At 36.5% G+C, this 24,978-nt stretch overlaps 1 protein-coding gene across 4 annotated transcripts in view; it reads right to left on the minus strand.

Moving 5' to 3' along the window:
- The window catches only part of SEMA3A (semaphorin 3A), a 171,700-nt gene that overhangs the window by 22,969 nt on the left and 123,753 nt on the right, over positions 1-24,978 (minus strand). For all 4 annotated transcript variants that reach the window (XM_065049221.1, XM_005512064.4, XM_065049220.1 and 1 more), the window contains 6 exons: positions 15,608-15,750; positions 14,329-14,443; positions 14,161-14,230; positions 12,939-13,083; positions 7,173-7,392; positions 1,173-1,264 (listed from right to left, as the gene is read on the minus strand). In XM_065049221.1, coding sequence (XP_064905293.1) covers positions 1,173-1,264; positions 7,173-7,392; positions 12,939-13,083; positions 14,161-14,230; positions 14,329-14,443; positions 15,608-15,750 — 785 coding nt within the window. The remainder of the gene's footprint in view (positions 1-1,172; positions 1,265-7,172; positions 7,393-12,938; positions 13,084-14,160; positions 14,231-14,328; positions 14,444-15,607; positions 15,751-24,978) is intronic.

Genomic DNA, 24,978 nt, shown 5'->3' on the forward strand with positions numbered 1-24,978 from the left:
ATATTTCTGCCATAAAAAAGCATGGGTTGCAGAAGCAGAGACACCTATTTTTCACTGGTATCTTGCACTCAGAACAGTGTTTTCTGCGTAAGATTGGTACCAATAAAGGCAAGATTGCCCATAAGAAAGAAAGATATTGAATATAATAATAAAAAGATATACAAGCTCTGTTTTGATACATTGTGTCTGTTCAGAAACCTAAGGTAAAGGGTTGGCAACTGAGAATGATGAGGACATGGTGGCTGGACCCTTAGGGCAGGTTCGGAGCACAGTCCTTGTCAGCACATCTGGAGTGAGACCACGCGATGTGGCGCTCTCTGAGCACACCAGCATCAGCTTCACGCTCTCAGGTTAACCTTGTGCTCCCAGCAAGGTATCAACCCCCGAAAGCCTGAAGCCTGTGAAATAGTACCATAAAACGGCACTGACAAAAAGAATAACACAGGAGTGTAAATGATTCGTTGTTGTGTACAAAACACGAGACATCCCTGGGTTCTGTCTGGAAAGTGTTTGAAAGGTTTACTCAGTCTTGACTCGCAGAAGAGCTTATAGGATGCTTTATTTTTTATGTGGCTCAGATGGGAAAACTGAGAGATTGATTTTCAAAAAAAGAGTGCTAAAGATTAGGGGGTGTTTGTGGTGTCTTGTGTCAAACCATGAATTTAAGACTCTAAAGTCACATTTGAAAATGTAAACACTTTCTTTGTTTCTCAGACTATTAGGTATAAGGTATAAGAAATCTGTGCAAATCACTGTTTTTCCAAAAGTATCTTCCTAGTTACATTATGCTGATAGTCTGAATAGTGTTAAGAGCTAGTGCAACTCTAAAATCTGTCTATTCCATATCTCTGTGGGAGAAAACAGACAGGCATTATTCCCAGACTTGCATGGGTACATATTTAACTACAGCATGTAATATCTTTAAGATTCAGATATACTCATTTGTTTTTTAAACTACAAAACAAGAGCCCAAGATGCTGATTCTTTTATCATTAACCTTCAACTAGCACTGAAAGTTTCAAGGTTTATTTTGACTAGTGTCTGGGTCTCTAAATGACAAGCTAATTAGAGGGGCATGCCAGGCTATTCCTTGGCTAGACTGCAAGAAGTTTAGTTTGCAGCTGTCCACAGAGAAATCTACAACCTGACACTTGAAATTTAGCCGCACTTACCCGAAAGACTGTCATTTCTTCCAGCAAGACTTCCTCTAATTCATGCCAAGTCTCCTTAGGAATTGAAACCACTTTAAGAACTGTTCCAATATCTTGAAAAGGAAGAAAAAAACATCAGGTGCTTAAGATGCATACTTCAGTTTCAGAGCAGCCAAAGTTGCTTGTAGTATGCAATTATTTCACATATAAAGATTGTGAAGCTATATATCTCTGAGCACTCGTCATTCAAAATACCAATTGCTATTTGAAATAACCTAGAAAAACACTAAGTATCAGTAGGACATTTCACTGAAGTCTTTCAATTATCAAAATGCAACAAAGAAGATAAATACTATAGAGTTACTAAAGAATTAAAAGGACTGAAATATTATTTAAGTGACAGTATAAAATTACTGATGTTTCAGTTATTAAATTGAGGAAGGATATGCATTAAATTTATGCAGGCATGTTTTATTGTCCATTTTGGATATGATGTTTGTAATTTTCAAAATGCAGTGAAGATGCTGTCAGAAGGCTCAGTATGGATATAAAAACATCTAGACAACTGTTGTTAGACAGATGAAGCTGTTAGATCTCTTAAGTACAGACAATCTTCCCTGTGTCAAACAAAGTACCTAAGATGTACAAGCCCCTTAAGGCATCTATATTTCTCTGCGTGTTAGATACTGGTCTTTGGTGAGGGGTAAAAAGCAATACAACTTGTATCTTCAGTTTAGAAATAGGTATGTGCCAGCATTTTAATACTATATCCATTTGCATTCTTGGAGTTTTGCAATTAGCTTTGACATGAACAAGGCCAACACTTGAAATTCCGGAGCTACAGCCCTTGGTTTTATAAATACAGTTGAGACTTCAGAGCATCTCTGTTTTTCAGCTTCTGCGTCTGTGATTTATTTGTTTCCACGCACAGAATTTTCAGGGAATGACAACAACAACAAAATAATCATTTCTCGGTTGGTACATATTACTGCAGATTCTCTGAAATGGAAACACTGTATGTGACTCTTCTTTTTAACCAGCCAAGTGTAGTGTCACGCAAATATATCACAGAAATAACAATTACATCCCTGAGGACTTTTCATGTTGCACATTCTATAGCACTAATAGTTTAGGAAAATATAAGGCATTTAAAATGGATAAAATTCTCAAAATAACAGAACTATAAAGGTCAACATTCTAAAAATGAGAATTAAACATCAATGACACAAAACTAAAACATATTTTATATGTATATATATTTTTGTACATTGAAACTTCTTACTAAACAGATGACAACTCATCACTTCTCTGTTGAAAATATGTGTAAAATTGAAAAAATAGGTTGCATGAGTTGAAAAGGTTTTTATAAGGCAACTAACTTAACAGCCATTGATTTCATGAGAAAATTCTGGTACTTCAACTTCTTTACACGAATTTTGGCTAAAATATTCTAGAAATCCTAGAATATCCTGTAGAACTGAGATTTTATTTTTTCCATTTGCTCCCTTTTAAGCAGATGTTGGTTTCTAAGTACACATTTTTGGAACTTTAGAAAGAAGTTATTTTATTCCACAAAATACATACATTACTGTTTTCCTAAATTAGTCATAACTTCATAGATTTTTTTTTTAAAACAACCCCCAATTCTTTCTTAAAACAATGGCAACAACAAAGCAAAGCACAACTTTTTATTTAGGAAGATACATGTACAAATTAAGCTTGTAAAGTATAATAAATAGGTTGTTTTGGAAGTGGTTTTCATAATGGTTACTGCTACTAATTGAACATTTTCAATTCAAGAAATATTGAGAACAATGCAGAACAAATGCAAGATCAACTCTGAAACAAGAAGAATAAAAATCCACATTTCTACAATAGAGTAATTCAGAGCAACAGATAATTGATGTTAGTTATGTTTGTAATTTAATGGATGGGTTCATTTCCTTCATTATCCTGATAATTTGATGACTGTGGTTTTGAGGAAAAAAACCCACCTCTATGAGTAAAAAAAGAGAACTCTGATCTAATAAATACAACAATGTTGCAATGTGTCATGACTGTATTCTGTGTTGGACTGTGACTGTCCTCAGTCACAATCCCTCAAATGCCATATTCTAGAAATAAAAGGGAATTTTTGATAAAACAGCACAAGGGAAACTGTGGAGCCTAAGTGGGCACTGAGTACATGAGTTCCCTACATAATGTTGTTTTAAAAAAAAAGGTCTGACTTTTAAGTGGATCCTGCCACAATTACAGTTGTTTGATGCTCAAGAAAGCCTCTAAGGTCAAAGATACATGGTGTTAATCACTATGGCGACTCTGGTCAGGCCACAGGTAACAAAGTGGGGCTTTATCTGAGTTCTAGATCAAGTTTTACAGAGTCGTATTTCAAACAATTTCACACAAATGGAATCAGGCTTCTTCTTTAGGATCAATAGGCTCTGCTCTGTGAGATAAGATTACTGTTATTAATTTGCTTTACTGACAGATGTACCTTGACTGTGCCAAATGATCCCAAACATCAGACACTCAGGATATGCATTAAGTGCTTATCTTAAATCCTGTTTTTTTCTGATATAATTTCAAGCACACCGATATGACTTTATTTCCATTGTGAAACAGACTGGTACAATCACAGTGGGAAAGAAACTGCTCGGCTAAAGATTTCACCCACAGGAAAGGAAAATGTGACCACACTGGATGTCTATTAATTATACTGTGCTCAATTATCATCAGTTATTCAAGGAAAAGAAAAAAAAAAACACAAAACCAAACCACTACTATTTCTTCAATGTACTGAAGTTCAGAAGCATGTGGGAATACTGTAGATTGCTGCAATGGAAATGGGAAAATACAGAGAAATGTATCTAATCTGATGGGACAGACCCTCACAGAAAAATCCAGTCATATGCCAGAGGGCTTAATTCTGACTTTATCATAGGTTTAGTTATCAAGTGGGAAACTGGACTGTGACTAGAGTCCTTAATCTGCTCCCCAGTTTGTTCTTTGCTTGGGGAAGACGCAGTAGATGCTGATTGTGTATCTGTTTCTGGTTCCTTTGGCTTTGACCAGCCAGCTCAGTACAGCTTTCTGGCAGAAGGCAGGCAGAGCCTCAGTTCTGCCTCTTTTCCTTTCCCCCTGCATGAAGAATGCCCTGTCCTCATTCAGAAAACCAAAATAAGAATAGTGAGCTCAGAGGAGCACCTTCTGTGCTCCAACTCCAAGCACAGGTGTTATATAGTGGCTGTTCTTCTCCCATGAGGGTATAACCTCCTGCTGGAAAAAAGAACAGTTCCTACAGACAAAAGTAATATTTCCAGAAAAAAATAACACCCTGCACTTACGAAGCTGTGTTTTTGGTGCTAAAATATCTTGGCAAGTGCAAGTAATAACTTTTCAATATTTTTCTTACAGTTCTTGGGCACAAATATCAGCAATGTTGGATGAGATCCAGAGCACTTACCACACGCTTGAATATTAGTGGATTAGAGAATCGAATGCCTAAATTCTCAACTCAAAGGTAAGAGCTAGGTATCATTGAGACTCTTTTAGAAGGAGACCTTGCCTGACTAATTTAGATAAGAGCCACTATACGTAATGATAACTATCTGAAAGCTATAACTCAGGTTTAAGCAAGTCTTCCTGTACTGTCTGAAAACAGTCAGGAACTTCTACATAACTATTCATCTTATTCTAATAGAAGTCTCAAAGAAAGTACAATGAATCTCTCTCTGGGAGTACTTATCTCTCTCCCTTACAGAAACCAAGGCATAATTCTTAGACTGAATGCCAAACTTTGGTGAGATAAATGCCACCTCTTGTGCTCAAGATGTAGACATAAATCAGCTCCTTATGTTTGTTCAGCATCATACTCTGGATGGAGAAGAGCTTGTTCCTTCACATTGCAGCCAAGGGGAGTATTGCCATTAATTTTTTCTTTTCTGGCTAAATCAGGTCATAGAAGACTTGTTGAAAGGCACAAATCACTGCCAATTGTAGATGGCATTGAAGTCTGTAATGTGTGATGGAAAATATATGTGTTGTGTAAAATCATATGAAACTAATTTTCAATGTTTTATGCAAGAACACATTGTAGCACTGGTATCTAATAACTCGCTTCACAGCTTTAAAGACCTGGAACACTTTCTGCAGAGCTGCATTTCCTGCAGTAAATGTTCGGGGTTGCTATGCATGTACTGTGTTTGGTACACAAAGCTTCATCAGCTCTGTTTATTCATAATATATTTCAGGCATCAACATGAAAGAGATCTCATGCAACACTGCAGGTTTGGGGAAGAGTGGCTGGAAAGCTGCCTGGAGGAAAAGGACCTGAGGGTGTAGGTTGACAACCAGATGAATATGAGCCAGGAGTGTGCCAAGGTGGCTAAAAAGGCCAAGAGCATCCTGAATTTTTTCAGAAACACTGTGGCCAGCAGGACCAGGGCCCTGATCATTCCCTTGTAGCTGGCACTGGAGACACTGCACCTGGAACCCTGTCCTTGGTTTTGGGCCCCTCACTGCAAGAAAGACATTGAAGTGCTGGAGAGAGTTTAGGGAAGAACAATGAAGCTGCTGAAGGATCTGGAGCAGAAGTCTTACGAGGAGCAGCTGAGGGAGGCGGGGCTGTTTAGCCTGGAGAAAAGGAGACTGAGGGGAGACCTTCTTACTCTCTGCAACTACCTAAAAGGAGGTTGTAGCATGGAGGGTGTTGGTGTCTTCTCCAAAGTAGCAAGTGTTAGGACAAGAGGAAAGAGCCTCAAGTTGCACCAGAGGAGGTTTAGATTGGTTATTAGGAAAAAATTCTTCATGGAAAAGGTTGTCTGGCATTTGAACAGGCTGCCCACGGAAGTGGTTGAGTCACCATTCCTGGAAGTGTTTAAAAGACGTGTAGATGTGGTGCTCAGGCACATGGTTTAGTGATGGACTTGGTGGTGCTAGGTAACAGTTGGACTTGTTGATCTTAAAGGTCTTTTGCAGCCTAAAAGATTCTATGACTCCATGATTTATGGCTTTGGAAATCCGACCCCAGGTCTAGAGGACCAGAACTGCACTTAAAGCAGGTAAAAAATTGGACTGTTACAAGACACACAGCCAGATACATGTATTTTGGCCCATAGCTGAAAAGAAACAGTGGGGTTGTGTTTTGATGTGTTTTGACTTAATGATGCCTATGTCTAATTACTAGCAATTATGTTCAATAGAAGTTTAAAATACTTTTATTCAACATACCTGAAACACCAGCCAACTAATGGAATATCTTCAAAGGTGAAGAATCAGATCCACCAACTGCATCAGCATAGCTCTGAAGCCACTGAACTTAGGCAAATACATATTACCTAATTTCTGGCTACTGTTATTTCTCATTATTACCTTTTTTTTTTTTGAAAACAAAAGTATTTTCTGAATGTCTGTTTCCACTTTTAGAAAATGCCCAAGCTGTATGATTCTGTGAATGCTTTGGAAAAGATATCACATTTGTATTCAAATACCATGTCTTCTTAAAACACTTTGCATGTGTCAGATATCTTCATCTTAAGTGAAATGATGCACTATTCTGGCTAAAGAACTGGACATCTTAAGGCAATACTTGAAATATTTGGAAGGCACACAAGACATTTCCCATACCTGGATACTTGCCTCATTCATGTTAAATGATTCTTATGCTACACTTCAAAACGGGTACCTCAAAACTTGCATTTTAATACTAGATTATGTTTAATAAGGCAAGATATTTCTAATAAAATCCCCTAATAACAGTAGTTGAAAAGAGAGTGGTTTGGTCTTAATCCAGTTGGCAAACCTCCTAAAGAATTAAGCTATGCAGGCCATAGCCTGAACCTGTAATAATGATTGTATGTAACAAAGACCTCCCCACACACAGTTTTGAGTCTTGCCCCAACTTTTCACAGGTGTACACGGGAACATAAATCAGTGTTCTGTCTTCTGGAGTATAAAATTTTATCTGATCTATGTTTCCATAATTCCTGGAGGAGCATACAGAGTAGATTCAAGACTTCTCACCTGTGCCAATGAACATCACATCATATTGGCCATCTTCTGCGTCTACCCGATCTACTACTATTTGTGTGAACTGGTAATCCACATCTGTTTTGATCATGATTGGACGGTTGTTGATGGGGAATACTGGATTGTACATGGCTGGATGACTTCTTGCAAATGTTATAACTTCATCAGGAAGGTCTTTGGTGGAATCAAAGCCTCCAAATGTTTTACTGGGACACTGGAAAAAAAAAAAAAAAAAAAAGTTTTACATTTTATTGTTAATCCCTAGTAACATATTCAAAATCCATTTCATTACAATCATCCCAACTACTGCACTCTATAATTAAATATGACAGTGGATCTAAGTGTTTCATGACAGCAAAAGTTAATTCTGTCACTAAAAGTCTCTATTTTTTAAAAAAAAATCTATTTAAATCAATGTGAGTGATCCTCATACATAATTTTTCTTACTATTATGCTGTGCAAAAGGATTTCTAATAATTTACTCATCCAGCATTAATCTTAGTTGGCAAAAGGAAGAAATCTTGAATTATCTAAACTCATTCAATATGAGACAAGCAATTTCAGTATTTGGTTATGTAAAGAACAGAAAATTAATTAATGATGGCACCATCTTAGTTTCAATGTACCCTCCTCAGAAGTTGACTGGAAATCAATTCCTGTCTGGGAAATAAATCCTTTAATACTGGGACAATTCCCAGTTCTACTGACTTTTCAAACTCCTGCTTGTCTCAACAAGCCTATGTCATCCATGTAGTCCTGATAACATGGATCCTGTTACAATAAATCAAATCAAATGACTCATGTCCTAAATGTATCTCTTCTCTCTCCATTGATTCTAAAGAAAGCCTCGTGTGAGCATTGCTTCTCATAATGTCAATGTCAACAGTTAGGTGAGATGAATCTCTCTAAGGAAATGAAATAAGTCCTCACTGTTGTGCACTGCACAGTAATGGAACAGTTGATGCTCCCTCAGGCTTAAGCTCATCCCCATGAGGTACCACAGTCCCTTGGTCCACTTATACAGCCATAGTGGGCAAGACAGTTTTGCCTCTAATATGTGAGAAGCAGAGAATTCTCTGCTTACATTTTCCAAATGTGAGCAAAATGTAGAGGCTGAGGAGGGAAGGAGCAGTAAGAGTATGGCTTCAGTATCCACAAAAAATATTCACCATTTTCACCCACCTCATGTCTCCATGGGGAGATGTGAGAACTGTGGGTTATCACCACCATTTACCTTCATCTGTTTTGTAGAACTGGTAAGTATTTTATGAACAATTAGAGATTACTTTAAAGTAAGCATTAGTAGTATGCTAGTAATGTTGAACCGATGAAGAAAATGAACCACAATGGAATTAAATCACCAGTCCAAACTTGGCAAAGAACTTACTGTTGGCAACTCCTAATCTATTCAGAGACAGTTATTTAAGACACATAAAACTCTGAAGGCTGTTGACATTATGATTGCAGCATTTGAATCTGTAATATAAACAGCTGGTGTTAAAATGCCCTAGATAATTTACCCTTTCTATCCACGTGTAGAATATCTTCCAATTAAATTAAAAACCTAGAGGACAACATCTTGTTAACCAAGAATCCAGACCTTGCAGGATGCTCAGCAAAACAAATCAATTGTCTTTGCTATCACCTTGATCCAAATTATTAATAATTCATCAGAAATGAAATTAAAAAATCAATATTGTCAAAAAGAGTAGTTGTTATACTCAGCAAAGAGACACTTCCAGAATGGATATATAAAGTGTAAATTGTCTCTTTTTGGCAAATTTGTTAGTAAGCAAATTCCTACACTCTATTCCATTATATGGTATGGAAGGGAGGAAGGGAGGAAGGGAGGAAGGGAAGGAGGACATTTAACTAATGCACATGGAGCAGACTAAGCAGAAAGCAAGTTAGTTATCTACTTCATTGTGTCAACATTTTTTCATTGTTTTTTGTTTGTTTGCTTGTTTTTTGCTCACTTGTACAGAAGTATTACAATGTTAAAATCAGATAGAATTTTTATAATCATTGCCTAAACCATGTCTAAAAAATTGTGTTTTAAATTCAAAACTTCAATTTTAAGTTTGCTTTACATGTCTATTAATATTCTAACTAGAGTTCAGCTCTAATTACTTAGAATAATTAGATAATGATTAATTAGATAATATATTTAAGTTCTTTAAGTATAAAAATCAGTACCCAAGAACTAAGTGGTATGATTTGCAGCTGGGCAAACACTGAAAAAAAAAAAAAATCATTTCAATTTTAAGTAAATGAATTTCAGCTGTGTTTCAATTGCTTGAATATTTACACTCTGGCTCATTTTCTAAAAAAGCATTGTACTCACATCAATGTTGACCAAGTTATATTTTATGCAGAAAAATCATAAAACCAGAATTAGTGTCATAATTTTATGTGCTTAAATAAGACTCCCAATTCTGAGAGACAGATTACTGCTTGGATCCCTAATTTATGAGAGTAAGCAAATGATAGTAACTTTGTGTCTTTACATCTGAATTCTAAAGTGCTTTACCTGGACTAGACTGTGGCTCACATTCATCCCACTCCACTTTGGGAAACTGAGATGAAATAAAACTCTTTTTGCTATAACTCCCTCCCTTGTCAATGGAGTTAAATGGTCATCATCAGTAGGTGACATTTAGCCCATCCATAGTCCAAATTGCTTGCAGAGGAATCTCAACCTACATAAAATCCAAGTTGTCCTGATGAGGAACGTCCTGTCATGTTTATTTATGTTGTGGTCACAAAACCAGGATACATAACAAAGACATTTTTCTTGATGCTAATGATAGGCCTCCTTTCGATTTGAGGGGGTCTGGGTCAAGCTAATGGGCAAGGTGTTTCGTAAGAACTCATACACCTGATCAGTTCCACTGATATCAAGGAAATAGTAAGTTTTCAAGTGCCAAAAGATAGGCATGACTACAAATGTCCTGAAAAAGTCTGGAGAAATTAGCTTCATCTTGGATTCAGAGTTAAAGAACTCTTGCAAATTCTTGATAAAATATCCACTTCTAATTGCTGGTGCCCAGTACACTATGTCAGCGGTTTTGATCTGTCAGGAGGAGGCAACTAAGATTTATCCTAACTGGCGTATTAGGGAATCCAACAGAATAAATCAATAGCTACATCTCAGTAGGAAGAAGAAGTTGTTTGGTCATAACTGAAGACAAACTCTTGGTACCATGAAGCAGAGAAACCTTCAGCTCTGTTAGCTGAGTTCACAGAAAGTCAGATATGAATTCAGGATGAGGTGCCTCATTCAAGGTGAGGTATATACAAAAAAACCTCTACCAAAAGTTGTTAAAAGATTAAAAACAAACAAACAAAAAATCTAGAGATCTTAAAGGAATAATCCTGGTAACTGCTTTGTTAAATGTGAAGCTGCTGTAGAATTGTTTACAAAGTTTTCTGACTTTTCAAAAGAACCATGTCCTCTTTCTTTACTCATACTGGGCAAGTCACCAGATGCTCAAGAGGTTTACTGGCACCTCACCTATTAAATTCCTCAGATAATTCAGCACCATCTAACTGCAGTGAGATCTGGGACTGGATCACTGTAAGAAGCTCAGGTTTTGTTTCTCCCTTCCCTTTCTGCGATTCTTGGAAAAGGAAGCTACAAGTCTGACATCTAAAGAAACTTCAAACACCTTTCTTCTTTATTCTCAACAAGTCTTCAAAGCTATTGAAATTTTATCCAGTTTTATCACTTTAGAAACAAAAAGCTTCTTTTCAGCCAGAAATGTCTCTCATTTTAAATTCAGTTTTATCGTACTGATACAATAGAATAATTTAACAACTAAGACAAACAAAAAATATTAAAAAAAAGTTGAAGTGGTAGACACCAGGTTTAAAGTCACTGGCAGTGGGCGGGGAGAAACCAATGGCCTCAGTCACTCTTTAATTAACATCATTTACACTGCCATGGCCTCTTGCACTACATGATGTGACTGCTCTGTGGAACTGTATAATTTGGGATCACATTTGCCCTCAGGCATGAAAAATATTTACAATGAAATATGAACGTCTTTGCACTTTCTTTGTGTATCTTAGTATATATTATAGTGAAACTGTAAGGGTAAAACCCATTCTGAGAGGGTAGCAACCCCCAAAAGAAATCCATATATATATATGCATATAGCTGAACTGTATTTCCCTATTTGGGAAAAGACTGGGTGGGATTGATTACTTAGTCACTGGATTCAGGTCCCTGCTTTTCTGTTTGTCCTTAGGGATTTCATCAAGTTATTCTTCTCCCATATGGACCTCAGTTCAAGACCCTCAGACAAGTCTTGGAGTAACCCACAGGCTACAGGGCAGGAAGAGCCACGTTGCCAGTCTCTAAGGCAAATATTTGAGCTGTGCATTCAGAATCTCAAAAAAGCTGTGTCTGATCTCTGCTCAGAAATGAATGTAGCAGACCCACTGTGCGGAAGTTGGTTCTTTATTTTGGTGTATTTCTGTGATAGAAAAATGTAACATTCTTTTTTGTCTGTAGTTTTACGTAATATCTGTAATTTAGTTTTGCTTAGAAAGGTTAATCAATACAGAATCAAAGAGGAATATAAATAAACAGAATAATGAACACCAAGTTACTACTCTCAGACTGAAAAGAAGATGACATTAGCTATACAAGAAATACCAAAAATACTCATTCACATTTTCCACAAAGTAAACAATATATGTAAAACAATACAACTTCAAAAAACCTCTGACATATCAGCATTAACTATAGTAATTAAGAAAGAAAAAAGGTTCAGCATCAAATGAGAAACAAAACCTCTCTTATGATTCAGAGCTTGTATTTTAACTCTGGAAAAAATTAGGAATCCCTTTGGCCGTAATAGTGAGGGAGTGAAGAGTGCTGAGGAATCTGGCTGTCAGGGAGCCACTGTTTTCTTTTACTTAGGAAGTCGTTTTCATTAGGCTGAGGATATATATTGTCTAACTGTTGGAGAGCAGTTGAAAGATCAGGTTTGAAAGAGCAATTTCAAAACATGCCACACAAAAGTAGAAAATCTGATGGCTTAAAAAAAAAAAAAAAGGAACAAACCTATTCCTGGTTTATTTTGTGACTTACTTTTAAAGAATATTATAGACAGATATATTAATGTTTATGCTTATGTGTATACCTGTATACATATATATGTAACCTTCGGTAATGATATTTCAGACCTTAAATGGACCAAGCTGATTTTTACTAAGGACCCATCCCAATGTACAAAATTAATACTGTTTTCATAATTGTTTCATCTTAGACTACTAGTAATTTCAGAGGCAGTTAAATATTTCTAGAATGTGATGACATCAGCTGGGTGTTCTAAATATGGGTGCCTTATATACACTGATATTTTAGTCATTCATAAACTAGAAACAGAGAAACAAGTAGAAGCATAGATTTTACAAAATCCCAGTGGAAGTTAGAAATTATTATAGTCACTATCATCTGTTGCAGAAATAGCTGTCTTGCTATACTAGACTCAGTATCGAGAACAATTGAATGTTTCTTAACAGCCAGGCAGATGCTCTGTTTTCTGCTCATTCTCACTAAGAATGATTCAGTCAATATTTGGAATAAAGACAATTTATAGGGAAAGAATAATGCAGAGTAATTTATGTAGCATTTGACTTCCAGTGAAGTTCTGCAGCCATTGCTCAAACTTCTGCTGAAGTTGTTAGTATGAATGCCAAAATCATATTATACTATTATACATATCATACTATATTTCCTAGGGTACTTACAGTTCCTGGCCGTGGATATGGCACTCGCCCTTGGTAGGGAACCCACTGGTAATTTGGGCCATTTCGGTGGGCATAGGGGCCAAGAAATACCCTCCTCACATCAGTCATGCTGTACATACACACAGCTGACCCCTTGAAGATATTGCTAAAAATGAGGGGAGAAGAAATCAAATCAGGTTCTTTAAATTATCACTCAGTTTAATCAAGTGGAAGAGCTATGGGAATAGCAGCTTGTCACTTTATAATTTATTGCATGTGCTGATTATCAAAACTCTGACATGTTCTCAGAGCAATCCTAACTCACCTCCTGTAAAAGTTCAGCATAACTGATACAATCTCTCAGACATTTTTGTAAGCAGATGTTGGCTATTCCACTATTTAAAACATATTGTCCCCAGAAGGCCAAAGCCTGAACTTGAGTAAATTTCCACAGAGCTTTCCCTGGAGGACTATTCTGTTCTTTCCTACACTTTGTATTTTTCTGTTTTCTTTTTAGCATTCTCTTCCGTCATTTGGGCAGCACACATGCAAACTTTAGTGTTGTTTCTTACCTTGAGATTTCTTACAGAAGACTGTAAGTACTTGTAACTCTCCCTGTTCTATGCCTGGTTATCACTAGAAACATTCTTTCTGTTTAGAAACTGAAACTTTTGTCTTTCACAGATAAATGTGGCAGTGTAGCCAGTACTGCAAGCCTTCCTTTAGGTCAAAGCTACAAGTATTATTTTGGTCTCAGTGAAAGCACAATGAAACCAAAACATTCAAGTCACAGTTACATGTGATAAAATAACAGAACTCTTGAAAGTTTGTTAAACTTTCCAGATTTCAGCAATATTTTTTATTAATACCTCCTTGAGTAGCCAATTTATCACACCATGGATTTTCTATTTCACTCTGTCCCCAAACAAGCATATTTATGCTTGTGTTATTTTTCCAGGTCTGTGTGGAAAGGTCTACAAATTCTGATCCCAACTATTAAAAGCCAATTCAGCCACAAGAACAGCCTGAGAAACTGATAGTTCTTGTGATTAGTTGCTTCAGAGTGATGATGTACATTGCTCATAAGAAAAGAAACCTAATTCATTACTCCTTACTGCCACTGACTTCTCAGTTCAAAGGTTAAGAAAATTTTGTGTTTCTTGAAAACATTTTTAACAAAGAGATCTCTTTAAAACAAGCAGCCACCCAAGTTTCCGTGCAAGTAAAATGATATGTTCTGTACCTGGAAGTTGTAAACACTCCATAGACTATTGGATTTTTAGGGTCTTTTGAGTTCATTAGGAATATATCCTCTGTAAAAATAAGAAGACACAGAAAAGAAAATTAAGTTAAATTCATAGGGATAATACCTGAAAACATTTCTGTATTCAAAGCCTTTTCTGCCACTTACGTAGTTCATCAAAGTGTGTGTCAATGCCATTGGGTCCCGGCACAGAACAAATCAGACGTGCTTTGAGGAAAGTTGTCCATTTGTTAACAAGGCTCCTGTGTCCACCAAAGTCATTCTAACAAGAAAAGTATTTTGTGTTAACAGATAATAACAGTCTCTGAAGTATCAACAGAATACAGAGAAAATACAGTAAATATCCACAAGATGCTACTTACAGAAAACAGATAAAAGAATTCACCTTCTGCATGTAAAGGCATTATTATGTTGTCAAAGACATTAGTTCTGAATTGCTTTTATCTTGCGTTGTATTGCTACATATTTCATAGTAAAACATAATTTAAGAAAACAAAAAATCTCAAACCTCTTTATATATTCTGATATGTATACAGCAATGAAGAAAGACATGCAGAATATTTTGCTATAGAGCTCCAGGGCTGTCATGTCCTGGTAAAACTTAAGGGGTTTATTACTATTAACTGGGTAGCAACAAAGTAGAAACACAAGTTGCAAGTGAACAAAGTAGATAAAAGTGCCAGATCAGTGGGATCAGTTGCATAGCTGCGAAACTTATGAATAAAGTGCACCAAGGATTCCATACTTATGGGGTAATCCATTTTCAAGCAGCTACTACCTCTGGATTTGAGGAGATATATTGAAATTGTGCTTAGAGACTGACATGAAATTTTACTGTAAACATCACAGTTGCCAAAGCTACAAAATTTATTAATGCCTTTTCACTTGGAGAAATCTTTTTAAGTCTGTCAGAAAAATATTTGGAGACTTATCAGTGTGGACGAATGATTCAATCTGCAGCCATTAAGGGTCTTCTGAACGGTTGCCCATTTCTACAGCTGAGCTTAAAAAACTGCTTCATTAAATCTTCCTTTAACTCCCTTTTAAAGACTTGCACTAATGTGGGAATGGAAAGGTATTAACATTCCTTTAAAAAGTAAATAATTCAAATGTTTTTGGCCTACCTGGAAGTATCACATTTCCTGTAAAAGATTCTCTCTTGTGCAGGCACATTCTAAGCCTCAGAAGATGCCTACAACTTCTTAAACAAAATATGATAGTTTGTGAAACTTCCCATAAGAGAGAACTGAATAGTATATCTGTGGGTGTGTTACTCCCTAACTATTTTTCACTCAGGATCTCTGCTTTAATGCAATGCCAGAATTAACATTGAATAGTTTACAGGCAAGAAAATGCAGTTTCTAAAATCACTCACAGAGCATCCTACAAGCACATTCAATCTCACAGGAAGAAGTCACCATTTTACCTTACAGATCTGCCCTATTCTGGCATGAGTGGCTTTCCCAGTGTGCTCTCCATCAATTGCATTTTCACGGAAGAAGAAATAGATTTTGTCATCTTCTGGATTGTCACTCTCTGGTATCAGGTGAGCACTAATGAATCTAGGATCTGAGAAAACAATGCCATTGTGCATGTTATTACTCAATGAATTGAATCACTTGCCTTCCTTATAGAAATTAGTTGTGATTTTGCTCCCCAAGAATCAACCTTTGCACCAAATGGTGAATATATCTATGTTAGATACATAGTCATCCATTAGCATATGACAGATGTTTACATTCTTCTTACTTTTAATACGTATTTGCTACAGATACTTAATTAACAGACCTTAATTTTATTATTGGAACAATTAAATATGCATGAAATCTCTTTACAAATGGTTGTATAAAAATACAGAATAGCTTCTTATTTTCATGTATTTATTGCTGACATTTTTCTTGTTTCTTTGGATGTTTTGATGTTAAGTTAATAATCTTTCTGTATGTGTCACACATAAAATGAGAGAATTATTGAGACAAATGTAATATTCCTAGCTTTAGCAGTAATGAAGAATATATAAAGTATTTTACATCTAGAGAGGTATTAATGCATTACTGTAAAAAAAAAAAAAAAAAAGGTTAAAAAATACAGCTTTGATTGATGTTGTCTACTTCCACATTATGACACACTAAACCCCAACATTTTTGTCTCATTTTGAGAAGTGGACTGCATTTTTGAATTTCTATTAAGGTTATTGAAATATTGTGTCTTAAAATTATTTTAATTCTTTTGTATTTATTTAATATGATATCTTTATTTCTTGACAGAGTGACAACATTGTTTGGTGATAAAGAAGATACATCAAAAAATAAAAATACATAAAATGCAGACATACTGGTTCGTTGTGTAAAAATGGTGGAAAGAAGTTTTGGGAGAGAAGTTTACAGAAATCATAAAAGTACATTCATACCAGTGGTGAATCTGGCTCATCACTCTATTTTACAGAGATACATCAGCTGGTGTCTTTCCCTATATTTGGAAAAAGAAGGCACATCCAACAGATTTACCAATCTGTTTTGTAACCATTTTACATCCTGCTGGGATAATTAACTGAAAACTATATTTAACTAGTCAGAGTCCTGTTCCTATGTGAAATTATATGCTATTTTAGTGTCATGCATTAACATATTTTCTGTGTACGTTTATTGTTACATAGTCATGGAAATAATGAACTGTACTTTGTTTTGCCAGTTTGCACTAGCTGTCCTGTGAAACCCATGCCCTTATTAAGGTGGTAGTGTTTGTAAGCAATGTAATTTTGTGTATCTCTCTCTATATATTCTCATGTACTCTGTGTATGTGTACACGGTACACAAGAATGACCATAGTGGCTTAGACCAAGGTCTACTTAGATCAATATACAGACTCCAGGAGTAATTATCTGGAACAAAGGAACAATACGGTTAGTACAAATACTACTCTTCCAGAATAATCTCCCTTTCTTCAAATATTTTCAGTGTAGCTGATTCTCTGAGCTTGGTTGCTTCCTATGTACTTAGTAACTCTCAGTAGATTTTTCATCCAGTTATCTGTCTAGACTCTTCTTGAACCCATGCAAATTTCCAGCATTCACAGTGTCCTTTTGGAACTTGCTCCTCATGTACTCAGTCTAAAGAACTAAAACCTATTTCTGATTTCACGTTTTGAACATTGATCTTACTAACTTCATTTGGTGCCTCTTAATTCCTGTATTGGAACTACCCACACTGTTTAACACGTGGATGAATTGTGCACTTAGACAAAGGCTATAGCAATGCTCTTTGTGGAATTCTGTTATTTTTCTATTAATTCCTAACATTTAATTTGGATTTGACAGTTCCTAAGCAGTAATCTGAAATTTTCATGGAACTTTAAGTTCCATAACCCCAGAACCTCACTCTTCAGTGGTAACGCTCAGTCCAAAGCCCATCGTTTTATATGTGAAGATGATAGGCAAGTTTTCCTCACGGTTTTCCCCACGGCTTATCACTACATCATTCATCAAGAATAATTTAATTTGTTATTTGATTGCTTAGCTACCCAGTTGCATAAGATCCTTTTGTAATTCTTCACAATCTTCCTTTGTCTCTCTATGCTGAATAACTTAGTATCATGTGAAAATTTTTCTCATCCTCCTGCTCAACCACTTTTTCAGGTTATTTATGAGCATGTTGAACAACACAGGCCACAGAACAGATATCTGTGGAACAATCTGCCTATTACCTGTTATTTATTAAAATAAACCTTTTTAGACACCTGAAAACATAAAAAATCTGTAAGCAGCTTAAGCTCTCCACCCCAACCCACAGTAATTTAAGATACTAAATTATCTTCCCTTCTTTCTAACATGTATTTAATAGCCTTCCAGTTACACTGACATATATATATACTATAGATATATATAGTATATATATCTATATTAACCATGGTACAATATAATATAGATATTATCTCTCTCTCTATATATATATAGATATATATATAGTATATATATATATATATATACTATCTATATATACTATCTATATATACTATCTATATACTATCTATATATATATAGAGAGAGAGATAATATCTATATTATATTGTACCATGGTTAATGTCGGCTATATGTGATCTACCAGGACTTTGAATGCAACAGCTTTCATACAGCTTGAAAATTTCTGCATCACAGCCTGTTGAATGATACATCAGAGAAAGAGGATACCTTTTAGTAGACATTTTTCTGGGCTACTGGATCTGGATATCTTCTTGTCTGAATACACTGTTTTTATAATCTGAAGGTCTTAATGAAAAGGGCAAAAAAATCATTCAACCAAAACCTAAATACATTCCCAAATGGTTGAATGATTTGTTTCTATGCAATGGGTTTTGTAAATCACAAGATATCAAATTCTAAAATAAGCCACTATATTATCAGGCATCAAAAATCTAATTTTACATTGGCCTATGAAGATACTTTGGGGAGTCCCATTTGAGTCAATAATATTGCTGTTATAGTACGGGTTATATAAACTTGCCCTCGGTTAGCATACTATTATTCTTTTCTTTCCCTCCCATAATTTTCAAGTGAACTTTGAAACAGAAAGGGTCTAGTATTAAAGCAGGACTGATACAGGAATGACAGAAAAATAGTTTAAGTAGTAGAAAATATATATTTCAAATAATTCTGTCAGAGTGGTAGTAGAGAAGAGGGGTGTGAGGAAGGTGGATACAACTAATGCCATAGCCAAAGTGCATGTGAATGTTCTTTGTATAGTGCTCATCTGGGATGAATTCAGATTTTCAATTAGTGATTAATAATCCTAACTACATCCCTGAAAATGAAGTGGTGACACAGCCTCACATTAGAACACATCCGTTGTACATCATGGAACAGTTTTTGTTGAAAAACCCTGGTGTTTCTTATTGAGCAAACCTCAGGCTGTTTCAACATTTGCTTAAATCGATATGCTTTAGTCAATAAAAGAGTGGTTCTTCATGTTATAGGGCCTTTGCTCTTGTTACCTGGTAGTGTTCGTTTTTTTCCCCCCTCTTCCATATAACAGATTTATGTCTCTGCAATGAAGCAAATAAAGGAAGAACAGGCTACATGTGTTCTGTTGCGCACAGATATAGATTCCTTTCTGTTCAGAATGAATACAAACATGATAAAAGCAACTACATGGTTATATGTGTGGGGCGAAAGTGAGAAATGTGTTTGAGAATTTCATAGGTTATAAAGCTAAGAAGTGAGTGGTGTAAACTAGTGATCTGGAGCGTGTTCTTTATTTTTTCATTAGCAGAGGAGCTGCTTGACTTGCTGGTGGTTTGATGCACACTTGCATTTAACTGCAGGGCTTCAGACGATATTTACAACTAACTGTTTAGGGTCGTGATGAATCAATCAGCCAGATGGCCAACAGTCACGCAACATAGCGTTCTCCATGGACTACGTAGCACTTTTCTATTGCTCTTCTTTGAGGAAGAAAAGGGAGATGTTGTCCACAGATGAGGGACTTCTCCTTGACTCTCCTAATTGCTCACCCGTGCAGCAGGAGAATGAATGTCATCCATGAATGTGTATATTCAAGTATCGAGACTGCCCTGACTTACCCTGCAAAATTAAACAGTTTTGGTATCAAGGAGTCCTCATGGGAAGTTTAAAATAATTCAGTCAGGGTTGACCTATTTCATACATTCAACACAGCCACAAAAGAAACACTGGAATGAACTTCAAGCAAGTTTTACTGAATGGAAAGTGGGACTTTGATCCAAAACCATCGGTGACAATTGTAAAAGTTGGTGTATTGCTGCTATTTTGGATAGATAGTATGACTTCACATTTCTGTGTATGAATTATTGGGTATTCTGAGACCCTAAAACTGTCTCCAATATGTCAGGTGCCCAGAAATGCTGTTACAACAGTGCAACACTTTCTTGTTTAAAAGCACTCTGACATTGGCTAAATGTCTAGAAAGTGTATTTTGAGAAAATGAATTTAAGAAATAATTTGATGGCAACTATTTTGCAATGATTCATTGCTTTAATAAAAAAAAAAAAAAAGAAAAACACAAGCAGACAATGTGAAAGACTGCTTTAAAAACAGTATACATCAAACAAACATGTCTGAAACATGTTTAAGCATGATCAAAGGAGAAACAAAGCCACAGCATAAACATGATCAAAATAAAATTACAGCTAAAAACACTTCTCTGATCTTGCAGCCAATGTGAACAAGCTAAAAATAAAAACTTAGATTTTTATTGAAAACAGTCAGCCTCAAGAAGCAAATTATTAAAGCACACACCTTTCTCAGTCTCCTTTTTCCAGTTGTCTTGGCTGTGGGGCTACTTCTCAGCTCCCACAGAACACCTTTCTAGCGCTACTTTTTGTGTGCCCTCCTGCAATTACCAGCTCTGCAGACATTTCACTGGCAGCAGCCCATTAAACTGTCCTTCATGAGAAATCTGGCTCTATATGAAAACGACACCTTGGTCCAGCTGCCTCTATGATTTATATGCCATTGTTTGCTTAGTTAAGTAATGGAAACATGTTTTGCTTGTCTCAGCACTTCAGGTTGAGAAAAAGCAAAGGAAAATCGATCTGCATTGGTTCTTTTAAAAATGTTACTCTTTAGTGGCAACAGCCGCACTCAGACTCACCCCCTCCAATAGCAAGAAACAATAAAAGTCAGAAATTGGATTTCTAACTGAATTGTATTAGCATTTTAATGAAGATCTATAAACTCGAAGGCACAGAAATTACCTTTAGCTGTCAAGACTGAGTAAGCTGACGGAACAGAAGCTGGGGTCATCTCTTCATTATCTGACAGGAGCCAAAGGGCAGTTCTCTCAGGAAATATTTTGTAAAGAGTTTGAACTGGATGCCCCTATTATTGTATATTTATGGTCAAAATGACTAATTTATCAGTCCACAGCAAGAAAATTCTAAGAAACTAGGGAAATTTTATGCTCAGTAAAACTGCAATTGCTATAATTTAATGAAAAGTACTGGAGGGTGACTGAGGCCCTGAGGAGAGGAACAAGACCAGGGAAACTGAAATTAAAAATTTAACAACAACAACAAAAATAGACAGCTACTCGGGACTTCATAAATACGAACAGTGCCGTCTACTGAGACCCAACACAGAGAAGCAAGCAATGTCCTCAGAAAATCTGAATGTGCAATCACAGCGAGCTCTGTCACCCACAGAGCGGAGGACTTGCAGCACCAGTCACAAATGTTCACAGTGGAGCCGTCTGCCATGGCCACACTCGGCAAGGTCACCAGAGGAGAGGGCTTTTCATATACAGTGATGAGAGGGCTAAGTTGGTTTGTGGCTTTACATACTTGAATGCAGTTTACAAAACATCAAAGCTTTTAGTGGTGCTCTTCCAAAGTCCCTTCATTTTAATTCAGCTTTCATATCTTTCTTGTTGTCGATGACTCAGGAAACACAGCGGAGCTGTGTGAGTTTCACTGTTACGGTGAAGCTCCTCAGCAACATGGATGGCATCAGAATGCATCCTCTTTGCACAAGGGGTAACTTGTGGCTATCGTGGAGCTAATATGAGGGTTTTGTGGTAACTCCTGTCAGTTGCTGACATGGGAGGTAGTACCAGGGACAGACTACAGAGTAGAGACGTGATTTAAAGACACTGCTTTCAAAGCCACGGGTAGGTGAAGGTGGATGTGTGGCACAGAGGCCATGCAAGATTGAGATGCTAGCAGTTATCACGGGGTAAAAACACTATGGTCACTCATTGATGCTTCAATGGAAATTCTCATCAGAAAGAGTTTTAAAGACTGATGGCATTTATCAATTGGTTTGTCTTTGAGTCAAGCCAGACTGATGCTGAGGAATGATGATCTTAAAACCTCGTGTTAGCTATGACAGTTTCTCCTTCTTAGAAGCCATATCATATTTTTTTTCTTTTATTTTTTCAAAGAGTCGTAAAAGTATTTTGGTGACATAGTCAGATTGTAATATGGGCACACATATTCTTTAATTTTTTTGGGATTCAAAACTCCTTGCAGAATTAACAAAAAAATGAAAATTCCTCTGCAGAATTTGGCTCTTCTGTTTCAGTGGTGACTTGTATGAATTTCTTTGTGACATAAAGAGATTACAGATTTTCAAGGATCAAAGGTATTTGAAATAATATTAACTTATCACTCTTCCACCATTTTCAATACATGGATGCAGCAGCTACATAACAAGCAAAAAGACATACATAAGAAAATATGCACAAAGCTTTTACAAGTGTAAATTCCTCCACATCTCTGTGCTGTTCTTACAGCAAGAGGAATCTAGCTGTTGTGGCTTTTTAGTGCTTTGACCTTGAGTGTCACCAGTGGATCATTCACAATGTGAGAGACGTTAAATCTGAATTAAGTGGGAGTCTTTTTTAAGGAATTACAGATTAATAGTTGGGGCCAAAGCAAATAAGGGCAAGTGTAGCTGGGAGAGTTAACAATAAACTAAGACATATGAGCTCCATGCTGGCTGGATAGCTTTAAGGAGAAGGGCCTGGTGGGGCTGCAACACCCTAGGGCCACCAGACCAATGGACCCCAAGGGGAGCACAACCTCAGTCTGTGGCACTTAACACCTCCAAAGTAGCATAAATGAGCCTCTGAGTACCAGCCAAGGCTTAAATCTCCAGGCAGTGCCACTACTCAGATCTCTTCCTCTGCCTTTGAGGCGTCATTCAGTATGAATATTTCCTAGGAGTAACATTTAGGCTCACACAGGAAGGAGGAAGAAGAAAACGTTGATCTCTGATGCAATTATCAGTTTCTGAAGCCTTTGTTCTAAAGAGACAACAATAGTTTTGATTCCCTGTAAAGACTAATTATATGGTGAAGAAAAGTGAATACAAAAGTTCAGTAAAATTATAGCTTAATTCTCAACGTAAATTAGATTTCTCACAAAACAATGCTTATGATCTATCCACCCTATTTAATTTAAAAGAGGTGATTATTATCTCTTTACAGAACAACAACCAAAATTAACACCTCTTTTCTGTTGTTGACTATGTTTTAAGGTGTTGTATATCTATCAACGCAATTAATTTTAAACTAATTTACTTGTCCCTCAGAGAGAATAATTGGACAACTGAAAAAAACAGTGTCCTTTGCAGAACAGAAAGTAAGGCTTGGAGCATATTACCTACATTTAGGATTACTTCAATCTCAATTTTCTGTATTTCTTAACCTCTTTGCTGAAAACACTAATGAGAGTTCCAGCTAAGAGTCTGTTTCTTCCTCTCTCAGTCATTTATCTGAAGTCTTTGACATTGATGCTTGGAAATAAAAACACTGGAAAGTCTGTGCCTTAACTGTGTAACCTACATCTTCAGAGCTCCGAATGAGTGACAAAAACTAAATATCACCACCTTTATGTTAAAAAGTGGTGTATTAGGGGAGGAAGTGGAGCACAGAGGCACTGAAAACAAAAGATGTTTCTGAAATAGGATTTTAGGCACTTTTGGCAATCAGAGCCATGCTACAGGCCTGCCTTTTTTAAGTTCTGAAAATTCATAGGTGGAACACAAGTCCCTCAATATGTTCAAGCAGTTTACAGTAGATGACCCAAAACTCAGAGACTAAACCTGTTCCTCTCCACTAATGTGATTTTTCTCAGGTCTTCCCAAATGCTGAGGGATGTGTGATTATGACTGGATGGAATATTCTTCCTCTTTGCAACTACAAAATTAGGGGATACAAGAAAGTGTCCTGAAGGCAGAGAGAGCACGGGCAGCAACACCATCAGCCAAACTCCTGACACCACACGTTGCAGGAGACAAGTCCCTGGCTCAGCGTGAAGGATAGCTGGGGATTAACAAGGGAAACACATTTCACTAAAGGGAAAGTGGGACAGCCTTCAGTAGTACAAATACAAAGGCAAGAAACCCCAAACAGAACAACAGTGGCTTGACAAGTATGTCTTCAGCCTACATATACCTCTTGAGACCTAAACTTTTAAGATTTCTCTGTCAGCTCCATGCAGTGCACAACTCTGTCTCTAGCAGAACCATTTGTCCACACATATTACTTTTTTTTTTTTTCTGCTTACAATGTGAACAAATATGACCTTTGTGTCAAAAATCATCTATTTTGAAAATAGGAAGAAAAACTCGTAAATTTTGTTCTGCCAGGTTCAATTTGTAGTTTGTGGAAGAGGTTGTGTAGCTGTAGAAACAATGTCCTCCCAGACGTCATGTCAAAAATCTGGACAGGACTCTGCCATCACCTCAGTTCTCAGTGAAGGATTATCATTTGTTGGGAAATGATCATCAGCCTCAAACAGTTCCCAAGGAGTGATCCAGCAGACAACACTCCTGTAGCAATTTCCTAAACTACCTAATCTCCTGTAATTTAATTTTTTTTTTTTTGTTAAATCCTTTAGATTTGGCTACAAAACTGAAGTCATTTTGTCAGACTATGAAAAGGGTTTTGTTGTTATAATTAACTTTTACAGCTAGTGTAAAGCAACTTGACACGAAATCCATTAAAGTAAGAATAATGAGGGATGGCAGCAAAGCCTGAAAAGGGTTGGGTGACTGACTGGTTTTAACTGATCTGTCAGTGTAGCACAGCAACACAAAATGCAGTAAGGCATCTGTAAGCTGAAGCAAAACCCCTCAGCACAACCTGAGGTATTCAGTGTGATAGCATCAGTTATGACAACCTCTTTCAGTAGTCATGTGAGCATAATACATGATTCCAACTAATTTACCTTCAGTCAATGTAAGATATTAACAGCACCTGTACTCAATTGAAATAATGTGCTAGTTTATGGATGATGTGAAACTTAGTTCTCCTCATTAAAACA

Source organism: Columba livia, chromosome 1, assembly GCF_036013475.1.
Source record: "Columba livia isolate bColLiv1 breed racing homer chromosome 1, bColLiv1.pat.W.v2, whole genome shotgun sequence".
Lineage (NCBI taxonomy): Eukaryota > Metazoa > Chordata > Aves > Columbiformes > Columbidae > Columba > Columba livia.